The sequence below is a fragment of the Triticum aestivum genome, chromosome 2D (genome assembly GCF_018294505.1).
Source record: "Triticum aestivum cultivar Chinese Spring chromosome 2D, IWGSC CS RefSeq v2.1, whole genome shotgun sequence".
Taxonomy (NCBI): domain Eukaryota; kingdom Viridiplantae; phylum Streptophyta; class Magnoliopsida; order Poales; family Poaceae; genus Triticum; species Triticum aestivum.
The window spans coordinates 373,030,304-373,050,236 of record NC_057799.1 but is presented as its reverse complement, the minus strand read 5'-3'; the positions used below and the strand labels follow the sequence as shown (position 1 = coordinate 373,050,236).

Here is a 19,933-nt window from a genome sequence, read left to right as displayed (position 1 = left end):
GGCAGCTCTAAGAGAGAGAGACGCCCCTCCTCAGCTCTTGCGCACTTGGTCGCCAGGTTGAACAACTCCTGAGAGGTGCAGAGCTCCTCGTGGATGGCGAGCTCTTCCTTCATCTTGACGTCATGGACGCCGTCTGAGAACGCGGAGATGATGGATTCGTCCGTGACCTTGGGGATCTTGAGGCGGGTGTTGTTGAAGCGCTGGATGTACTTCTGGAGGGTCTCTCCTGGTTGTTGCTTGATGCGGTGTAGATCACCCGCGGCCGGCGGGCGGTCGCGAGTGCCCTGGAAGTTGGCAATAAAGCGGTCGCGCATTTCGTCCCAAGAGGAGATCGAGCCGTGCTGCAGGTTCAGGAGCCAGGAGCGGGCTCCATCCTTGAGAGCCATGGGAAACCAGTTTGCCATGACTTTTTCGTCGCCGTTGGCCGCTTCGATGCTCAGCTCATAGAGCTGCAGGAACTCCGCGGGGTCAGCGGTGCCGTCGTAGCGAGGAGGCAGATCCGGCTTGAACTTGCCTGGCCAGGCGACGCTACGCAGCTCGGGGGTGAAGGCGCGGTGGCCGGCCGTGGTTGCCGGGTCCCGCTTCGGAGGTGGAGCTTGGTCTTGACGAGGTCCGCGTTGCGCCGCTGCGGGCGGTGCGCGGTCTTGACGAGGCGGCGCGGGAAGCGTAGGTGCAGCTTCTCGCGGCCGAGGGATTTCTTGGCAGCTTCTCTCTTCGCGCGCGGGCACCGGGCGCGGTGGATCATGCCACGGGGCCGCGCGCCTTGGTGCCAAGGCACCGTCTTGAGGCAGGGGTGGTGGAGGCACGCCATGAGCCTCGTCGCCCATGGCCGGTTGAGGGGGAGGTAGAGAGAGGGATGGCGCCGGAGAGCCCCCTGCGGCGCGGACAAGCTTGGCGACACGGTCGAGCCACTCCTCATAGAGGTCATCGACTGGGCGGTAGCGCAGGAGTTCATTCGCCGCGAGGAGCGCAGCCCGCGCCTCCATGGGAGCGCGGCGCGCGTGAGACGAAGAACCGGCAGGGGTCAGCGATGGAGTGGTGGTGCGGCCGTCCTGCCGCACCGAAGGGTGCCCCGAGAACGCCTGCTGCTCGTTCCCCGCCGGGCCGGTGGCAGCGTTGGCGGCGGGAGACGGAGAACGACGAGGTGGCCCGCCGACGGGAGCCGTCTAAGCGACACGGGCGGTGAGGGCAGCCCGACGCTCAGCTCGAGCACGACGAGCGTCCGCCATGGAAACGATGGAGCGACGGAGCGACGAACTGATGGAAGGGAAGCTACGGCGCACCCCTACCTGGCGCGCCAAATGTCGGATGTGGGGTTCCGGCAAACCCTTAACGTTCGAACACTGGGGTGCGCGCGAAGTCTTTCCCTCCTACCGATCTACGCCCTAGCTCGCTAAGATCTCGCGGACGAACTCGACGAACTCGCAACACAGAAAGACACGAGGTTTATACTGATTCGGGCCACCGTTGTGGTGTAATACCCTACTCCAGTGTGGTGGTGGTGGATTGCCTCTAGGGCTGATGATGAACAGTACAAGGGAAGAACAGCCTCCTGAGGTTGAGGTATTCTTGTGGCTAGGGTAGGCTCTCGATCGGGTTGGATCAAGCTAAGATGAGATGCCCCTACTATGGTGGCTAGCTCTACTTATATAGGCCCTGGTCCTCTTCCCAAATATCGAGCGGGAAGGGAGCCAACAACGGTGGGCAAATTTGAAGGGGGACAGCTAGTACAAGCTATCCTGACAAAAGCGGTCTTCGCCTGCGAAAAGCTCTGGTGGTGACGCCATCTTGGGCTCCACGATGACCTCCGTCTTGCCGTCCTCCTAGTCTTGGTCTCGTTGCACCAATATAGCAACCTTTGCCTGATGCCTCGGTACTCTTCGCCTGCGCTGGCCTCCTTAGCACCAAAGAGGAAATAAGGACGCTGCGCGCGCTGGCGCCCACCTGGTGTCGTTCGTCATGGCTCACGTCACGAGAGCCTCGTGAGGTTTGCCCCGCCTTGATATCTCCGCTCCTCGTGAGCCTGCCTGGCTAGGCCACTCCAGAGGAGGTCTTGCGTCATCCGCCTCGCGAGGCTTGGACCCTCGCGAGGGTCTTGGATGCCTTGTTGATGAAGATGGGCCGTACGGCCTGCTGGCTTAGCCACGCCATGGGCCGCAGGCAGGCAAGTCAGGGGACCCCCGTTCCCAGAACGCCAACAGCACCATCGGGGTAGTAGTAGTCATCGTCGGTGGTGGTGTCTGGCTCCCGGGATCCGTCATCTGATCGCAGCAATCGGGTATGGGGGAAAAAGAGGTAGCAAAGCAATCGTGAGTACTCATCGAAAGAACTCGCAAGACTTACATCAGATCTAACCTAAGTATGCATCTGTATCAAAGGTATGGGTTGTATCTGTGGACTGAACTGCAGAACGCCAGAAGAGAAGGGAAAGCCTAGCCTATCAAAGACTAGCATCTTCATGCATCTTGCAACATTCAGAAGAGTACAGAATAGCATTTTATAATTAACAAGCATGTTGTAGTATTAACGCCCAGAGATCCTTTCTCGACTCTGCGAGAAAGCAATCCCGGAGCCAACATATCCATCTCATGGCTCAAGTATCCAGTTCTAGTTGTAATAGATCGGGATACAACTCCGAGCATCTGTTACCATGCACACGGCTATTCGAATAGATATACTTCCCTACAGGGGTGCACCAACTTACCCAACATGCGCGATCAACTCCGGCCGGACACACCATCAGGTCATGACTGGTCTCAGCCGATCAACATGTCGTAGTCCTACCTAGGCTCCACAAAGAGGTCCCCGCCGGTCTACATCCTAAGTGCTTCGGGGTCTTGGGCCCATCGCCCTTTGCACTCCGGGTCGTTATGCAACGAGCCGGGAAGAGCACCACCTCATCCTGGATGGCTATGGCCCGACAAGCCCACAATGCTGAATTGGACGTCTGACAGAGCTTTCGAAAGAATCGTACGACACCGAGTGCCCATACTTATTCCTGTGTGGTGGTTAGTGCAAAAAATGCCAGAGGCCTACTCGGATCACATATCCAAACCGTTAATGACTTGGGAGTGCGCGGTAATGAGCAGAGACTCACGATCGATGTGACCCCGTCGCCCCATCTCGTGGACTTACGGCAAGGGCCCAGAATGCCCGGCCGTGCCACGTAGAAAACTCGCGGGTACCCTCCAGGTCAACCCGACTTCACATCAACTCGCGGGTACACTCACGGTCAGCCCAACTTCAAATTTCTCTCGCGGGTACCCCTCGGGGCCAACCCAACTTCAGTCATGGTTCTGGGGTAAAGTCAAAATAACCGTGTGTTCAAAACAGCAAGGTGGAAACCCGAGGAATCACCCTTGATAGATTCCCACTCGATGTACGTCAAGGTGGACTTAGAGGAATCACCCTCATTGGTCCACACTTGAGGGGTTGCACGACTGAGTCGTTATCAGGAGTGGTGAAGGAGGAATCACCCTCGATGACCACGACCGAATAGCTAGACTACAGAGTTAACATCAGAGGTCCTATACGAAGTATCACCCTCGGCACTCGATAGTAACCCTGCAGTGTCGTACAACTAAGTGGGGTGTGATGTGATGTGTCGGGCTCTGGACATCGATCACGTTGATCGAGTCATCGAACATAAGTGGGGCAACTGGGTCAAGGCGAGGGGGGTCACTGATGGATCACTGACCAACCTATACTAAGCAGTTTAGGATAAGCAGGCATCAGAATAGGAGCAATCAAGTACAATAGCAAAATCTAATGCAAGCATGAGAGAGAAATGAATGGGCAATATCGGAACGATCAAGGGGGGTTTGCTTGCCTGGAAGCTCTGCTGAAAAGGAAGAGGGGTCGTCGGTGACGTAGTCGATCACAGGGGCAGCGTCGGTCTCAGGATCTACCGGAGAGAAGAGGGGGAAGAAACAGTAAATACAAAGCAAACAGATGCATCACTAAGCATGACACGGCAACAAGCAGAGCTAGGGGTGACCTATCGCAGGAGTTGCAGACGGAGAGGGAAAACATCAGGAGGGGTTTTCCCGACGTTTGGCATTTTTCGGGCGGATGGAAAGAGGGAGACGGTTCCATGTTCAGTATGCTAGGGACATGTGACAAATGAACAAGTTGCATAATCGGATTCGTTGGATTTTTCTGAGCAAATTTCATATATAAATTATTTTCATCCGATTTATGGATTATTTTATATTAATTATGAAAGTTTTAAACAATTTCTGAAATTGTTTTAAATCAAAAAGAACTTATTGCATCAGCATGATGTCATCATGACGTCAGCAGTCAACCAGCCAGCTGACTGGTCAAACTGACGGCTGGGACCCACCAGTCATTGGCGGTGGGCGGTTAACAGAATTTAAACTAATCTAATTATCTAATTAACTAACAGGGGGCCACTGTTACTGTCTCCTTAGCTTAATTAATTAATTTAAATCCGTTTCAATTAGTTTAAGTGGGTGGGCCCCACTGGCAGTGACTAGGTGAGCCCAGTCAATGTTGACCGAAGTCAACTGGTTGGCCGGGGCCCACAGGTCAGTGACCCTAGGGGTGGCCCCGGGGCGGCCACGTCGGTGCGAGACCGGCGTTCAGCCGCCGACGACCGAAACGACGGCGGCGGCCCACGGGAGGCCGCAGGTTTCGCCGTCCGGCAGCCAATTCGAGCGCGAAGTGGCTCGTTTGAATGGGGGGAGCCCGACACGTCAAATGGGGGCACTGGGAGGAGCTGAGGCCGCCGGAGTCGGCATCGGCGTTGAGCAGAGGCGGCAGCCATGTTCGGGTCTCGTCAGGGACGACGCTTCGGGGCACGGTTCAGCATGCGGAGCGGCTCAACGGGCAGCTGGCGTTCGCACGCATCCATTACCGCAGTCGGCAGCAGGCGGGAGGTGATGAGCTCGCCGGAGACGAGCTCGCGGTGGCGGCCGGAGCACTGGCCCATCGGGGACGGCACTAGGAGGAGCGGGAGGAGTAGCGGGCGCGGGCAGTGGGTGCGGGTGGTGGTGTTGAGTACGACGGGGTGGTCGGCTGTGGGCTCCGCGAGCCGTGGCCACGACGGCGAGCACCACCGCAGTGACAAGCTCAAGCACGACGGGGGAAAGCAGCTATGGGCCGTGGCAGAGGCATGGATGAGAGGGGAAGGGGGCGGCGCTCACTGCCATTGACGAGAAGGCCCGGGGACGCCGGAGGAGCTCGGGGTGGCGCGGATCGACGCGGTGGCCGCCAGAGCCCGAGGAGGTTGTCGAGGTTGGGGCGGTGTCGCCCGGACCGTCCGGCGTCGTGTGGCTTGATGGCGAGGGGTAGTCGACGAAGGCGGAGCGGGCGGACAGCTTGGCGTGGCCGGAGGGGCTCGGTGGCCGTGTGGAATGCGACGGTGGCGCTCGGCCGTGGTGGAGAAGGGAGAGGCAGCGAGAGGAAAGGGCGAGATCTGGGGGGCAGCGGCCAGAGGGGCGAGTGGGAGTGGGTGAGCGCAGGGGACAGGACCGAGGCGGCGAGGGGGTCCTTATCCCCTGTCGACGCCGACGAGGTGGTGCGGTGGCGACCGCGGGCACGGTCAAACAGCGAAGGGGGAAGGGGCGACCGAGTGGGGGAGGTGGGCCGTTGGGTCGGCTGAGGCCTAGGGGGCAGGGGGCTCTCTCCTTTTTCTTTTACATTTTTTTAATAAAACTTTCTGTTCTCTAATTCTTTTCAAAACATTTTGGCTTCATAAAATACAACACTTGCACCTTAATTTAGTGCTATAATTTAGACCACTGTCACAATTAGTTTAGCATTTTTATAATTTAAATAGCATTTAAATAATTGTTTTAACCACTGTTTTAATTAGTTTCGGGCATTTAAACACTTTGCAAAAATATTGGATCACCACCATAATTAGTTATGAAATATTTGAAACACTTTGACATTTTAGTTTTCATGTTTGATAAATTTTGTATTTCACTTAATATTTGAGTTTGAATTTGACTAGAATTCGAAATGAGATAGAAGCAAAGATGATCATGCACTGTTTAGCAAAAATAATTAGCTCAACCCAGGGGTTACTGTAGCTCATCAGTACAGGGGTGTTACACCCCACTACTAGAAATTCCCTAGCTTTACTTTGAGCCACATCACCCAAATTATTTTAACCGTTGAATATACTAGATTAGTCTATGATAACCATCGGATCTACACTCGGGAGCCACTGCATCATGCTCATGCACGCGCATGCAATGCCTCTGATAACTGACGACTAAACATGCATGTGTCGCCATTTATTGTATCCACGGCCTAGACTTGATATGTGATCACATCGGCTCCCTTGATGTAGGGCTACTGGTGGTGACAAAATTTATTGATCCTTCCGGTACCAAACGACATATTTATACACATAGCAGGTTATTTCCACTGCCGTTGATAATGTTCTTTCTTTCTTATGTTCCCATTGTGTGTCATAGCTATTGTGTCCTTCTCAACTGAGAGAGTTAAGCGTAACTGGCGTCTTTTATCCTTATTAGTCCTAGGTACAGCCATCTTCATATGTAGAGATCGTTTTGTACAAATTATCGTGTACAAACATGTAATTTGTGATAAAACATTTCCTAATAGTTTCATACGTGCATGTGTAATAATTTCCATGACACGACACGACCCATAGTTGTCTATATTTTTTCCTCAATAGTATGAAGTTGCCTCTACACCTTAGTACTTCTGTTTGATCTCAAGTTCCCATGGAATAAATCAAATGTGGAATATTAGTAACATATTATTTCACATATTGCAACTATTACACTAAGTATATTATTAACTCAATTTTCTTTCTTAACCCATCACGTCTGTAAAAATTGTCACATCGGCTCCCTTGATGTAGGGCTACTGATGGTGACAAAATTTATTGATCCTTCCGGTACCAAACGACATATTTATACACATAGCAGGTTATTTCCACTGCCGTTGATAATGTTCTTTCTTTCTTATGTTCCCATTGTGTGTCATAGCTATTGTGTCCTTCTCAACTGAGAGAGTTAAGCGTAACTGGCGTCTTTTGTCCTTATTAGTCCTAGGTACAGCCATCTTCATATGTAGAGATCGTTTTGTACAAATTATCGTGTACAAACATGTAATTTGTGATAAAACATTTCCTAATAGTTTCATACGTGCATGTGTAATAATTTCCATGACACGACACGACCCATAGTTGTCTATATTTTTTCCTCAATAGTATGAAGTTGCCTCTACACCTTAGTACTTCTGTTTGATCTCAAGTTCCCATGGAAATAAATCAAATGTGGAATATTAGTAACATATTATTTCACATATTGCAACTATTACACTAAGTATATTATTAACTCAATTTTCTTTCTTAACCCATCACGTCTGTAAAAATTGTCACATCGGCTCCCTTGATGTAGGGCTACTGGTGGTGACAAAATTTATTGATCCTTCCGGTACCAAACGACATATTTATACACATAGCAGGTTATTTCCACTGCCGTTGATAATGTTCTTTCTTTCTTATGTTCCCATTGTGTGTCATAGCTATTGTGTCCTTCTCAACTGAGAGAGTTAAGCGTAACTGGCGTCTTTTGTCCTTATTAGTCCTAGGTACAGCCATCTTCATATGTAGAGATCGTTTTGTACAAATTATCGTGTACAAACATGTAATTTGTGATAAAACATTTCCTAATAGTTTCATACGTGCATGTGTAATAATTTCCATGACACGACACGACCCATAGTTGTCTATATTTTTTCCTCAATAGTATGAAGTTGCCTCTACACCTTAGTACTTCTGTTTGATCTCAAGTTCCCATGGAAATAAATCAAATGTGGAATATTAGTAACATATTATTTCACATATTGCAACTATTACACTAAGTATATTATTAACTCAATTTTCTTTCTTAACCCATCACGTCTGTAAAAATTGTCAACAATTTCCGCAGCACCACGCGGGTATCTTCTAGTTGCTAAATAGGTGCGTCAAGTGGCATTTGAACCCTCGACCTCCTGGTGTACTTCCAAACGATCCAACCAACTGAGAAATCAACCTTATTGTGCTAGTGACCTTTTTTTTACTTCTTGTTGTGCGTCTTCTTTGTCTGGTTTTCTTCAGCTTTATGCTTTTTTTTTTCTTTTCCTTTTTTATTTTTGTATTTTTTTTTTCTGAAATTCATGAAAAAAGATCATGAAAATTTTCAAAATCGGGAATATTTTCTAAAATCCATAAACTTTTTCTTATAATCATGAACTTATTTTATGTCTGTGAACCTTTTTCAAATTAGTGATTTTTTTTTCAAATTGACGCACTTTTAAAAAATCACTAACTTTTTTCAAGTTCATGAACTTTTTTCTTCAAATTCATAAACTTTTTTTTTCAAAAATACGATCTATTTTCAAATCAATGAACTTTTTCAGGTTTGTGAACTTTTTCAACAAATTCATGAACTTTTTTACCAAATCGATGAACATTTTCATTTTTCGTGAACTTTTTCCAAATTCGTGAACTTTTCTTAAATTCTTGAACTTTTGCCATACTTATTTTTTTCAAATTTGTGAACTTCTTTTCAATTCAATTTTTCTTTCAAATTCATGAACTTTTTAGAACCCCGTGAACTTTTTTCAAAATTCGAGAACTATATTTCAGAAATCACAATTTTCTTTTGATTTTGTGAACTTTTTTCCAAATCGATGAACTTTTTAAAAAATCCGCGATCATGAACCTTTTTTCAGATTCATGAAGTTTCTAAATTTTAAAATCTTTTCCATATTTGTGAACCTTTTTTTTGCAAATCCGTGAACTTCTTTAAAATCCATGAGTTGTTTTTTAAATTTTGTACTCTTTTTCGAATACGCGAACTATTTTCGTGTTCACAGACATTTCCCAAATTCATGAACATTTTTCAAATATACAAAAGAACTCAAATATGTGAATTGTTTGAAATTTTGTGAATTTTTGGCAAATCCATGAACCGGGATTGCTTTTCTTCGCAACTTTCTCTGAAAATCTGTGAAAATTTTCTAATCCGTGAACATTCTTTTTCAAAATTGATGAATTCTTTTTAAATACACGAGCGCTTGTGCCGGCCCAACAGGCGCCCGAGTGAAGCGATGTTGTCGCCTAGTTGGGCCATGGCCTCAGTACTTTTTCTTTTTATTATTTTCTCTCGCTTATTCATTTTTCTCCTTTTGAACATTATTATTCTTTTTGGAAACCTGTTCAAAAATTTGAGATATTGATTGGAATACCAAAAAATGTTATTTTTTAAATACAATTTTAGTTTTTTTTCCAAAATTTCAAAAATGTTCCCATTTTTTATCTTTTTATCACTAATTTAAAAAATGTTTGCATTTCAAAAAAAAGTTGATAATTTTTTTAAAGTACGTGGTTTGCAGTTTGTGTTCAAATTTTTTGATCAATTGTTGGGAATTTGTTAACATTTTTGGAGAAAGTGTTCAAGTTTGTAAAAAGTTCATACACAATGTGAAATCTCAAAACTGTTGATAAATTTTAAAAAATTGTTAGGAAAAAGAGCATCTCCAACAGCCGCGCTATATAAGCGCCGCGCTGAAAAATTAGTGCTTTTGCGCGCGCTACCGCTCCGGGCGCTCCAGCGGAGGCGCAAAAACCGCGCGCGCGGCATATCTAGTTCAGCGCGCGGGGCGAAACGCCATCGCGCGCCGCTTATTTGCTGCGCCCGCTCCCGCGCGCTGGACTCTCGAGTGCTCGCTCGCAACTCCACCTACCCCATCCAGCCGCTGGCGCCGCCGCCGCCCGCGCCACCCCGTTTCTTCCGGCGACCGTTCCGGCGCTTCCCCGGCCTACCCCATTTAGACTACTCTCAGTATGAGCTCTTGGGACATCCCGTGCGAGTGCGGCGGAGGGCTGAAAGGGTGACCCGTTTTGTTGCCTCCTATCATGCCATTCAACGTCCCGCAGCGCATGATGATCTTCAGAAGGATCTCATTGATGAGTGGTGGGCTTGGAATGGCCGACAAAGAGCATCATGATTTGTGCGTTTGATGTTGTATTGTTGAACTATTTGTTGTAATGAAAGATAAACTATTACTTTGAGTTGTAATAACGAAATTGAACTATTTATTGTTGATTTATTTTGTTTGTGTTTGATCTTCTTACTTGTGTTTGGAGCGCATATGTTGTTTGTGCGAGAGCGCGCTGCTGGAGCTACACGCGCACGCTGCATTTTACCGCGGCTGCTGGAGCTAGCGTTGCCCGCCGCGCCAAACCAGGCGATGGGCGCGCTGCAAACTGGTTTTTAGCGCGCCGCGCGTTGGGCGGCTGTTGGAGATGCTCTAAGAAAATGTCCCTATTGATTGGTAATGATAGAACTTGTAGATAACAGAAGTATTCAAATTAGGAAAAACTACATGTTCACGGATGCACCCGTCTAGCCTAGTCTCGCACACTCTTCTCAATTGATGGTTTTTTTTACTATGGGTAAATAACCACAACTTCTTGAACGACTTTTGACGCCATTTGCATGTTGTGACACGTCCGACCATTTATCGGTCATTTTTCACCGAGAAACTTCAGAAAAGCAAAACTTGTCAAAAATTCAAACAACTTTGCGTAATAGAAGCTAGTGGAAAAAAATTTGGGGTCATTTGGTGGATGTCGAAAACAACTTGCTTTCAAAATGGACCCTTCTAGCCTACACGAACACCCTCGTTTGAACATGGTCTATTTTCTTTTATAATTGGAGTAGCGAACACTAACAATTACAGATCTCCGGCTAACTACGGACCATGACTTTTTCAAATGGGATCTTTACACTTCTGGGTTTTTCTATGCACTCGATGTATTCGGCTTTAATGAATACGTAGGTCAAGTTCAGATCTAAAAGATTAGTAATTACCATTTAAAGATAAATATTTTCCTTTGGTTCCTGGAAAGTTACATACCATTCAACTTCTCTTTTTCGATTATTGTCTAGCGCGCGTTGCTGGGCAACTATGTACTTTGCCTTTAATATAGTTGTGCCTTGTAGTATTTCGTATATTTTTGGGTCTTGGCCATGTTGGATTGATAAATCTTTAAGAGACCTTATTTTTTATTGGGGACAGTGCAGTATGTTTTGGTCTATCTGACTATGCATAAATGGTGTCGTCCTTGGCAAGAAAAAGAAATTCCTTGCTGTGTGCTGGTGCTACTTTGTGTACCAATTGGCTGATGTGCGTGTGAGTGATATGCTTCCCAGTGTTTAGAATGGTCTTGTTTAGCATGTTCATCTTAGTTGGTTCATGTTTTTTACGTTTACCCCTCTTTGGCTTCTGAATGTTTAGAGTGTTCAGTTAAGCTGAGTGTTCAACTATATGTTTCAAAGTTCAATTTTATTTATAAGCAATGAATGCAATATGGTTGATTATATACATCTTAGAATGCAGATGCCGGAGTAATAAAAGCTGTCATTTAAAAAGAAAAATACAAACAGGGCTCTTACCTGAACAGATTGGATATGTGGCTGCAGTCCCCCGAATCATCTCCCTGTCGAAATATCCCAGGCTCCTAGGATTATGATGCCCAGACCAAGTTGAATGCAAATGCAATAGACGTGTTTGGAAATGATAATAAATCTATGTACTTGATATTTCTCTTGAATTGCATTGTTGTCATCTATACACAAAGCTTCTTTTATACCATATACATAGAGCACTCAGAGAAAACAACCCGTGAAACAGCAACTGTTCCTGGCCGTGTCGAACAGTTACACAGGATGGTGATGAAGCTATGGCCATATTGCAAAACTAGGCCTGCACTCATCTCTCGAAATCTCTGTGCAAATAGGGTCCTAAATATCTCTATATATCTGTCTCCCGTGTCTCCCTATAGCTCGATCCACCATATACAGATCATGCCCTAATCCCAATGAACTTCAACTGCAAACACAGAGCCGAATGTGTTAGTTCTTATATTCCAATTTACTTTATCATCATTGAAAGCTCGACTGAAAAGCCGTGGGTCATCTGCAAAAGCTTACAAGGTTGTTATTGGGCTCCCCCCAGTAGAAGCCATGAATGAAGATGGGTAGAATGTTGCACGCGATCAGGACAAATATCATCAGGGCATGCATCCCCATCCACTCCATGGCAATAGTCGGGCGGCGGTACCCGTAGAGGTCGACCAGCGTGTAGATCCCCGCGAAGAGGAGCCCCGCAGTGCCAGCGGTGCACAGAGTGTAACTTACGGTGTACAATGGCTTATTCATATGCATTCCTGCAGAGATCATCAGAATAGTGCGGTCAATGTCATTGCCCGGGATAATCAGGAATGGAGTGTTAACTGTTGACGATATCCTTACCGAAGAAGTCCATTGCGAAGGCCAGGACGAGCATGCCGAAGGAAGGGACAAGCCAGTGCATGATTCTTTCCCTGTGTTTCTGCAATTAAGGATAGAGATGGAGAAATTCAGAATATGTTGCATTCATCCAGAAGATCAAGTGCTCACCAAATGGACAGCAGACATTTCACCTGAAAATGTACAATTATGTGCCCGTATTGGAGACCGATCAAGCAGGTTACGATGGCCATCACAGAACTGTTTACGGAAAAAAAAAACAATCAGAATTTACCCTTGGCACAGAACTCACGTTACAGCTAGAAGAGATAAACTCTGAAGGAATCATGAGTTTTTCTGACCTGAGAAGCCCTTCAGGATCAAAAGGGGCCTGGCACCATGAGGGTGCATCAGGAGGGAGTGGCCCATTTTGCGGTGAATCAATGCTGCATTGCTGTCACAGGAGAGAGGAGTTAATACAGACTGAATGAAGGTGACGAATAAGCATTATGCAAGCTCTTGATTTTATTAGAACCTGGGATCGCGCATAAACCGGTCGACCGTAGAGATGCTGGATGCCTAGGATTTTGCGGTCAATCATGCCAACCGCGTTGCAGCCTGGCCCAGAGTCACCTCGTACACCGCATTTGACCTGATATAAGTTACGGTTTCGAAGCTCATCAGTTCTACTGTCATCTTCTTCTTCTTTTTGCGATTAGTTCTACTGTCATCTATAATACTGCTAGATATATTCTTAGCATAAAAAAAGTGAAAGTGGAACTTACAGTGAATGTTTTCTCTGTGGAACCAGGACCTGATATCCGATACTCCCAGTCAGGAACGTAGGTACCATACAAGAGAACCATGTAGGTGATTGTGATGAGCAAGCCTGCGAGTCTAGCAGAACAATAGCAAATGGTAATTTCAGAAACACAACTTGCTCATACTAAATCATCTATATGTCATGTGGATCAGTGATTTTTTTTTTTGGATTCTTAAAGGTTTGAACTCACAGTTGATATCTGTATCTCTTGATCAAATCAAGTCCAGAATCTACATCATCATCTCCCTTGAGCCAAATCTGACAGAGTGCTGTAACAAGATAAGCTATTGCGATTCTCTGCAATCAAGCAGGCGCCACAAATCATCAGTCATCCCACATTTAGTTGAACTGTTGATGCAGAATAATGTATTGCATATATATGCTGCTTACCTGCAGTATACCCATCAAACGTATTTGTGTAATATCAACCCCAAAAGTAAGGCTACGAACTCCATGAAAAAATCCACCTGTGCATCATAGCAGAAAAAGAAATTAAACATCAACATTATGTCGAAGTTCAAGAACAATCCTAATTAATACGTACCTTGTAGAACAAGACCAACACAGAAGAGCTTCAATGCACGAAGTGTTGCCTTTCGAGTTGCATCCAATTTGTCCGGCACTCTCTGCACGCATCAGGAGATGATGCAATTAGGTGGAAGCAACAGCAATTCGTGAATGTCACACCAGTGTTAGCTTGAGAAAACGAAAGTAAATGTCACGGTCGTGTTGTTAATCAATCAGTGTGTACCTTGTACGCCAGAGCTAGAGCAACCCCAACGATGAAAAGGAAAAAAGGCATGACGAAATCAGCTATGGTTACACCTTCCCAAGGGGAGTGGTTCATTGCCGGAAGAAACGATCCAGCGTCGTCCACGATGATCATAAGCTGCAGCAAGGAAAACAACAGTTAACCTTTGTTCCACTCATTTTGTCAACAGATTAGAAGGGCTCGATGCAGAATGATTTTCTGTTCAGTATATATAGAGCTGTACTGTGCATTCCATGTAGTAACAAATGTTTCTGTTCTACCTTTTCCTAAGAGACTACTCCCTCTGTCCCGTAATATAAGAGCGTTTTTGACACTAGTGAAGTGTCAGTGTCAAAAACGCTCTTATATTACGGGACGGAGGGAGTGGTAGTTAGAACTTTCCACTGTCTAAAAGCATCTGCACATATATATACTGGAGACTTTTCTATATTAACCAACCATCAGGCGTACCCCCACTTGTTACAGACCCAGATCCAATCATGCTAGAGAAAAAATAACCATCAGACGTAGTTAATCAGATATGCTTCCACTCTTGCAATGTTACTTTAGTGCTAATTTTCGTGGTTCTTGCATAATTACGTCTTAAAAACCACAGCTATATAAATCCGAGGAGACAAAGGAACATGATGCTGGTAGGTGATGGTTACAGCTTCGCATTATATATGGTTGTCTGGCTCTGGCATCAGATTCAATCTCCACATGCATTTCATCTCGGAGAACAAATATTCTATCCGGGAAGAAAGAAAGCCCCATGATTAAGCCCGCCCACAGTGAAATCGAGCGCATGATTGCAAGAAGCAGCATGCCTGAATTTCTCACCGGCAACATCAACCCAGCACACCTGAATTCCTCACCCTATGTTAATGTTATTGCCATTATCTCTTTCTTTTGTGAGAAGACGCAAGCGACCTGCGGTCATTTTATTATTATTAGGAAGAGAAGGGAGATACGTCCAGAAACCAATGGACAACGCGACGGCAACACCAAAGGTCGATCGTATGGTGGAAGTAAGTAGGAATCGATGGAGCCACCGGCAGCAAGTTTCGTGGCACGCACGCACACGCTCGGCCAATGTGACTGGCCACGATCGCTTCATCTTGAGACATCTACGAGGCCACAACTCAGAAGGGCGACGTAACTCTCAGCGTAGGACGCAACTTACCAGGTCCGCATGTGGGCAGTAAATAAAAGCAGTGGGTGGAGAGGAGAGGCCATCTACAGCGACGGGAACCTAACCTTCTCGCAGCTTATATATAAATTACACTCCTAATTAATCCATCTATTCTGCCGTGGTATCGCTTAGCTTTCACTTTCACGTAGGCGTATGTATGTGAATTGGAGTAGACGGAACACAGTGGGGCGGCAACCCAACAATGCGTAGCGTTGCCTCATTGTTCAGGCAATTGATCCTGGTAGTATAAACTTGCGTATTTGGTCTTGCAAAAAGTGGACGGCATTCAGGCATGCCTGGGTTGCTCCATGATTTTCAGACAAGGCATGGCTCACCCTCTGGGCTAGAGATAGCTAGCCAATCACTTGGATTTGGAAGGCTGTGTGCATACGTGTGGTACTCTTCAGTCTCCACACAGGGCTGTCATTTTCGGTCCATTGGACAGCCTTGTCTTCCCAGGGAAGAATTGGTTGGGGTGTTGCCATCTGCCACGTTTGGACCGGCTACACAGGATGTGACCTTGGGATCTCATCATCTAAAGATGTAGCACTGTTATTCCACCTATATATGTCGTGCCATCCCGGCTAGCTTGCTCATTTTCTACCTACAGTATCTGAAGCACGACACGACACACCAAAGGGCAAGGAAAAGGTCGTACCTAATCAGGCTACCGTGTTACTAACTTTCAAGACTTGGCTTAAGCAGGACCATGACTCGACCGCATGACATCAAAAGGTTTGATGAGTTGAGGCCTTGAGTGGATCTCAACTGCTGGGTCAGCACGCGCGACTGCGGCGACGCCGACATTTGATCTTGTTTAGCAGTGCTAGTTGTTCACTCCTGCTTCTCCCTGATGCTTGCCTCCTTTTCGTGCTTGCTTCTCAGTTCCAGCTTACTGGATCGTCACTTCCGCAGGTCAGCTAGCTAGAGCTAGTTCTCACTTCTCAATTATATAGTATTATCTTGCTCGTGTGTGGTGATGGTGGCTCCCATTAGTCCCTGGCACCGTCACAGCGCACGGTTGCGCCGCGTTAGTGTGACACCGACGTTTAGCCTTGTTTACTCCTGCTTCTCCCTCTCGGTGCTGGTGCGACGCCGTCAGGGCAACCGGAGCTGAGAAAACTAATGGTCACTAATGACGCGAAACTTCAAAAGGAGGGTAAACCCACCGCCGCAGGTAGGACAACCATATCAGGCTGCACGATCTGCACGCCAGGGACAGCCCCCCCAGGCCACACAGCTGCCGCTTGCTCGTACTCGTACCAACGTCCAATAAACACAGCGAGATTCTCCCACAGTCGCCTGGGCCTGGCGAATCAGCACCCTGGCTTTGTGCCGGTGGAGCGGCGCGTGTCGGCCTCCCGATCGACGCGTCGCGGGCCAAGCAAGCAACGACAGAGAAAAGAAAAGAAAAGAAAACAAGCGGCGAGGACACGGCGGTGGCCATGTGGAGGCAGCTGCGCCCGTCGCCCCGCCGGCCGGAAGGAACCTCGTCCGACCCGGCCGTGCTGTTGGTTCGTTCACGCGTCCGGCCGGGGTGTCTCGTTTTCTTTTCTACAGCGACGGTGCATCCATCTGTCAGTGCGACCTAGTCACCCGCCAACAACGTCGCACCCACTACGAGCTGCTGCGACCAAGCCGTTGCTTTGGCAGTTGGCGAGCCGGCCTTGGCCGGTCGATGGACACCGGACACCGCCACGCCACCGCGTGATGTAAAGCAGGGGTGATCGATTCTTGCGGTGCGACGGCGAGAGAGCGCGTCACATGCTAAAGGCGCGGCTCGTCTCATGGGGCTTGTCTCGACTCGACGTGGAGGCACCAACAGCCGACGACGCATGCGCCATGCGTCCTCCAGGGTCGGGGAATATTGGCCCGCTACCAGACGTGATCCTCACACCCCCACAGATGCAACAATTTCCACCACCCCCTCTATAAACTAGGCATCTGTACGTACCTAACATTCTTCACCTTTTGTGCCCACGCGCCAAATCCGATCAAACATCTAACCACAACCTAAAATGTGTTTCCCGTTTCAAAAATGGTTCGATTAACTCTTAAAAGTCCACTGAGATTGAGATTTTCTTTTTAGTCTCAACCGATCTTTAAATTGCGCTATGCTTTTCACTAAAACGGAAGTTGCAAATTTCTGAATTGGTTTAGAAAATCCCAGTTGACCAGAACAACGGCAGACCCTTTCAAAAGCGCAAAAAGGTGCATGACCACACTGTAAATATGCATCCCTCCGAAAACGAACTGTGCTATTCATCTTGTTCTGAATTCTTCTACCCTTGATATTCGACTCCTTCGTCGCCTTTACCAATTCTCTCGCCCGGCCCCATGTGCACTGTGTTGCTCGCTTTCACCAATTCTACTGTGCATCTCTACTATTGGAAATTTTATTTCGAGGGATCTACTATTAGAAATTAGCATCGTGTCAGCTGCATCTGTACGTACGCGATATCCTTTTCTAAGTACCAATTATGAGCATACATGCGCTCATCAACTTATCTACACTTAGCTAACATAACATGGAGCGGTGAGCTAGAGTTGACATTCTTTCCACTTCTATTTCCGTATCCAACAAATTCAGGTACGGAAGCAATACAGCAACACAGGGTATATACTACTACGGCATGAATTCTGCCGTGTGCAGTCTCGGGTCCAACAGCTGGTGAATTTCCGTACGCTTGCAACTAGGGTATTTTCCTATTGCGAGCGGGTGGGCCACAACCGGCTAGCGAGCACCGACGGTTCGAAACCCATTTGGCGGCCCGGTGATCGGATTAACTCTTCATTATCTGACGAGCCAGGCCGGTGGCGTCAGTTGTAAAGAAGCATATCAGGATGCGTCGCATAACTGACGTTTAATGATCTTTAAAATGGCTATCAAGATGTGTTGTCACCATAATGCATGGCCACAATGGCTATCTTTAGAGGTAGAACAGAGGTTATAGTAGGAAACATAGGCAGTCGGAGCTTGAAGAAGAGCCGCCCAGCAGAGGAGCTAGGCAATCATACGCCTGTGGCAGCAATGACTATAACTGAGACAACTTGGCATGCTGCCCGTACAGGCCTCGCTGGCCAGCAGTAATGTTCCCTGAAGCGAAAATCTTGTACTACTAGTGATCATGTGGTTGGTTCAATCAACTCTGCTTTCTTTTGGTTACTCTACTAGTTTAAGTGCGGACAAAAAGGGAAAAGAGAAGAAGGCCGGCAATGAGTAGCTAGCATGCTGCATCATGATTCATGGAGCATCTACGTTTGGCTGGCGGTGGCACTAGGCGCTGCGAAATCGATCGCGGCGGAGAAAAATGAAAAGAAAATAAAAGGCCCACGCGGGAAGCAATTCGATTTGGTATCGGATATCAGGAATATCGCAAAGAACGGCGAGAAAGACGTGATTCCGTAAAACGAAGTGAAAGCGTGGAGGGATTTGTTGGCGGCACGTACCAGCACGGTGATTCCCCGAAAGACGTCGAGCGAGACGAGCCGCTGCTGGCGCGGCGCCGCCGGAGACGCCTTGGCCGTCGGCGGGGGGCCGCAGCGGCCGGCCTCCAGATCCAGCGCGGGGCCCGCGGCGTCCTCGCTCCGGACGAGCTCGTAGACGCCCATCCCGGCCGCGCTCCGCCGGCCGTCGCACGCCCCTGCATTGGCCATGGATGGATCACCTCCACTTTCCCCACGGCGGAACAGGAACAGCGGAACAGGCGAAAGCAACAAGCGCGTGGGGGGATGCGGCACGGAAGGCGCCCGCTCACCTGACGGCACAACCAACTCGCCTTGGCTCCTCCTCCTCCTCCTCCTCCTCGCGCGTGCTATCTCTCTCGCCTCGTTGGCCTGGCTTCCTTGTATCTCTCTGGCTTCGTTGGTCTGTTATGGAGTATGTGCTCTCCCTCCCTCCCTCGGCGAGGCGGAGTCGGATCGTTTTGTTGTTACCTCGGCGCGGGGCAAGATCGGTGGTGGACGGGCGGAGCGCATCTATATATACACGGACCGGTATTACGCTCCGTTACGTGATAGGAGATCGTTCGTTTTGGCGTGGCCGTACAGATCCTCGCCGATGGCCGTTTCGCTCACGTGCCGGCCCGGGCTCTCGGGCCGATCCATCGGTCGATCGATGTCCTGCCGGGCCGAGGATTGGTTGGCGCGTGTGCGTGTCTGGTCGCAGCCACATACGGCTTTTCGATTTGGGTGGAAGTGGTGTGGCCGTTAAAGGATCCCCTCTCAAAGCAGGGCCCGTAGCGGATAGGAGATGCTTTCGTATCGGAATGGAATACAGCGCTGCTGCCATGGGGATGGTGTTTGTGGATGAGACGAGACGGCTTTGCTTTGGATTCTTATTATTGAGGAAGGGCTTTGCTTTGGTGGATCAAAATCAAGCTTTTGTTTTGCTGCAAACTGGGTGCTTTTTCTTGTTTCTTTTTTGAGGACGGAGTTCGTTAGTGCTGGGTTTTTTTTTTTGAGGTGAAGTTCGTTAGTGTTGGTGGTGCTAGCAGTAGCGTCCCGCGTCGAGAGAAGCGTCGGATCGGGAAGTACCACCTCGGTCCACGTACGAAATTCTGGAAAAACTTTTTTTAGCAGACGAACACACAAGAATTTAGTACCACCTCGGATAGGAAAAACAATCTTTCCGGCGTTGAGAGGATGAAAAATTGGCGAAACGCACCTTGCTTTATTAGTAGATATAGATGTGAACATTTTCTGAAATGCCGATTTTTTGGGTTTCCGAACATTTTGAATTGTGAACAAATTTGAAAAACATGAACAATTTCTGAAAACATGAACAAAATGTTTCTAAAATGTGAATGTTTTTGAAATTGTTAAAAAAATTCGAATTCTGAAAAAATGAATTATTAATTTTTCATTGAAAAGTGAACAAA

The 19,933-nt window shown here is 47.6% G+C and overlaps 1 protein-coding gene across 1 annotated transcript; it reads right to left on the bottom strand.

Annotated features, from left to right (window-relative positions):
• Window positions 1-11,575: 11,575 nt before the first annotated feature.
• LOC123053210 (heparan-alpha-glucosaminide N-acetyltransferase) lies at window positions 11,576-19,014 on the bottom strand. Its single transcript, XM_044476650.1, has 13 exons — window positions 18,812-19,014; window positions 18,504-18,697; window positions 13,862-13,999; window positions 13,655-13,736; window positions 13,501-13,577; window positions 13,301-13,407; window positions 13,073-13,184; window positions 12,823-12,939; window positions 12,650-12,741; window positions 12,482-12,548; window positions 12,312-12,390; window positions 11,991-12,226; window positions 11,576-11,889 (listed from the first exon to the last, which is right to left on the bottom strand). The coding sequence occupies exons 2-13, from the start codon at window positions 18,663-18,665 to the stop codon at window positions 11,863-11,865; spliced, it is 1,296 nt and encodes a 431-aa protein (XP_044332585.1). The 5' UTR covers window positions 18,666-18,697; window positions 18,812-19,014; the 3' UTR covers window positions 11,576-11,862.
• Between the last annotated feature and the right edge of the window lie 919 nt (window positions 19,015-19,933).

Excerpts from the sequence above, each read along its gene's own strand:
- LOC123053210 (XM_044476650.1), bottom strand. The coding sequence starts at position 18,665 with ATGGGCGTCTACGAGCTCGTCCGGAGCGAGGACGCCGCGGGCCCCGCG. Across the intron at positions 13,185-13,300 it reads AAGAGATACAGATATCAACT|ACTCGCAGGCTTGCTCATCA; the intron begins GTGAGTTCAAAC and ends TTGTTCTGCTAG. Across the intron at positions 12,940-13,072 it reads CCACAGAGAAAACATTCACT|GTCAAATGCGGTGTACGAGG; the intron begins GTAAGTTCCACT and ends AACTTATATCAG.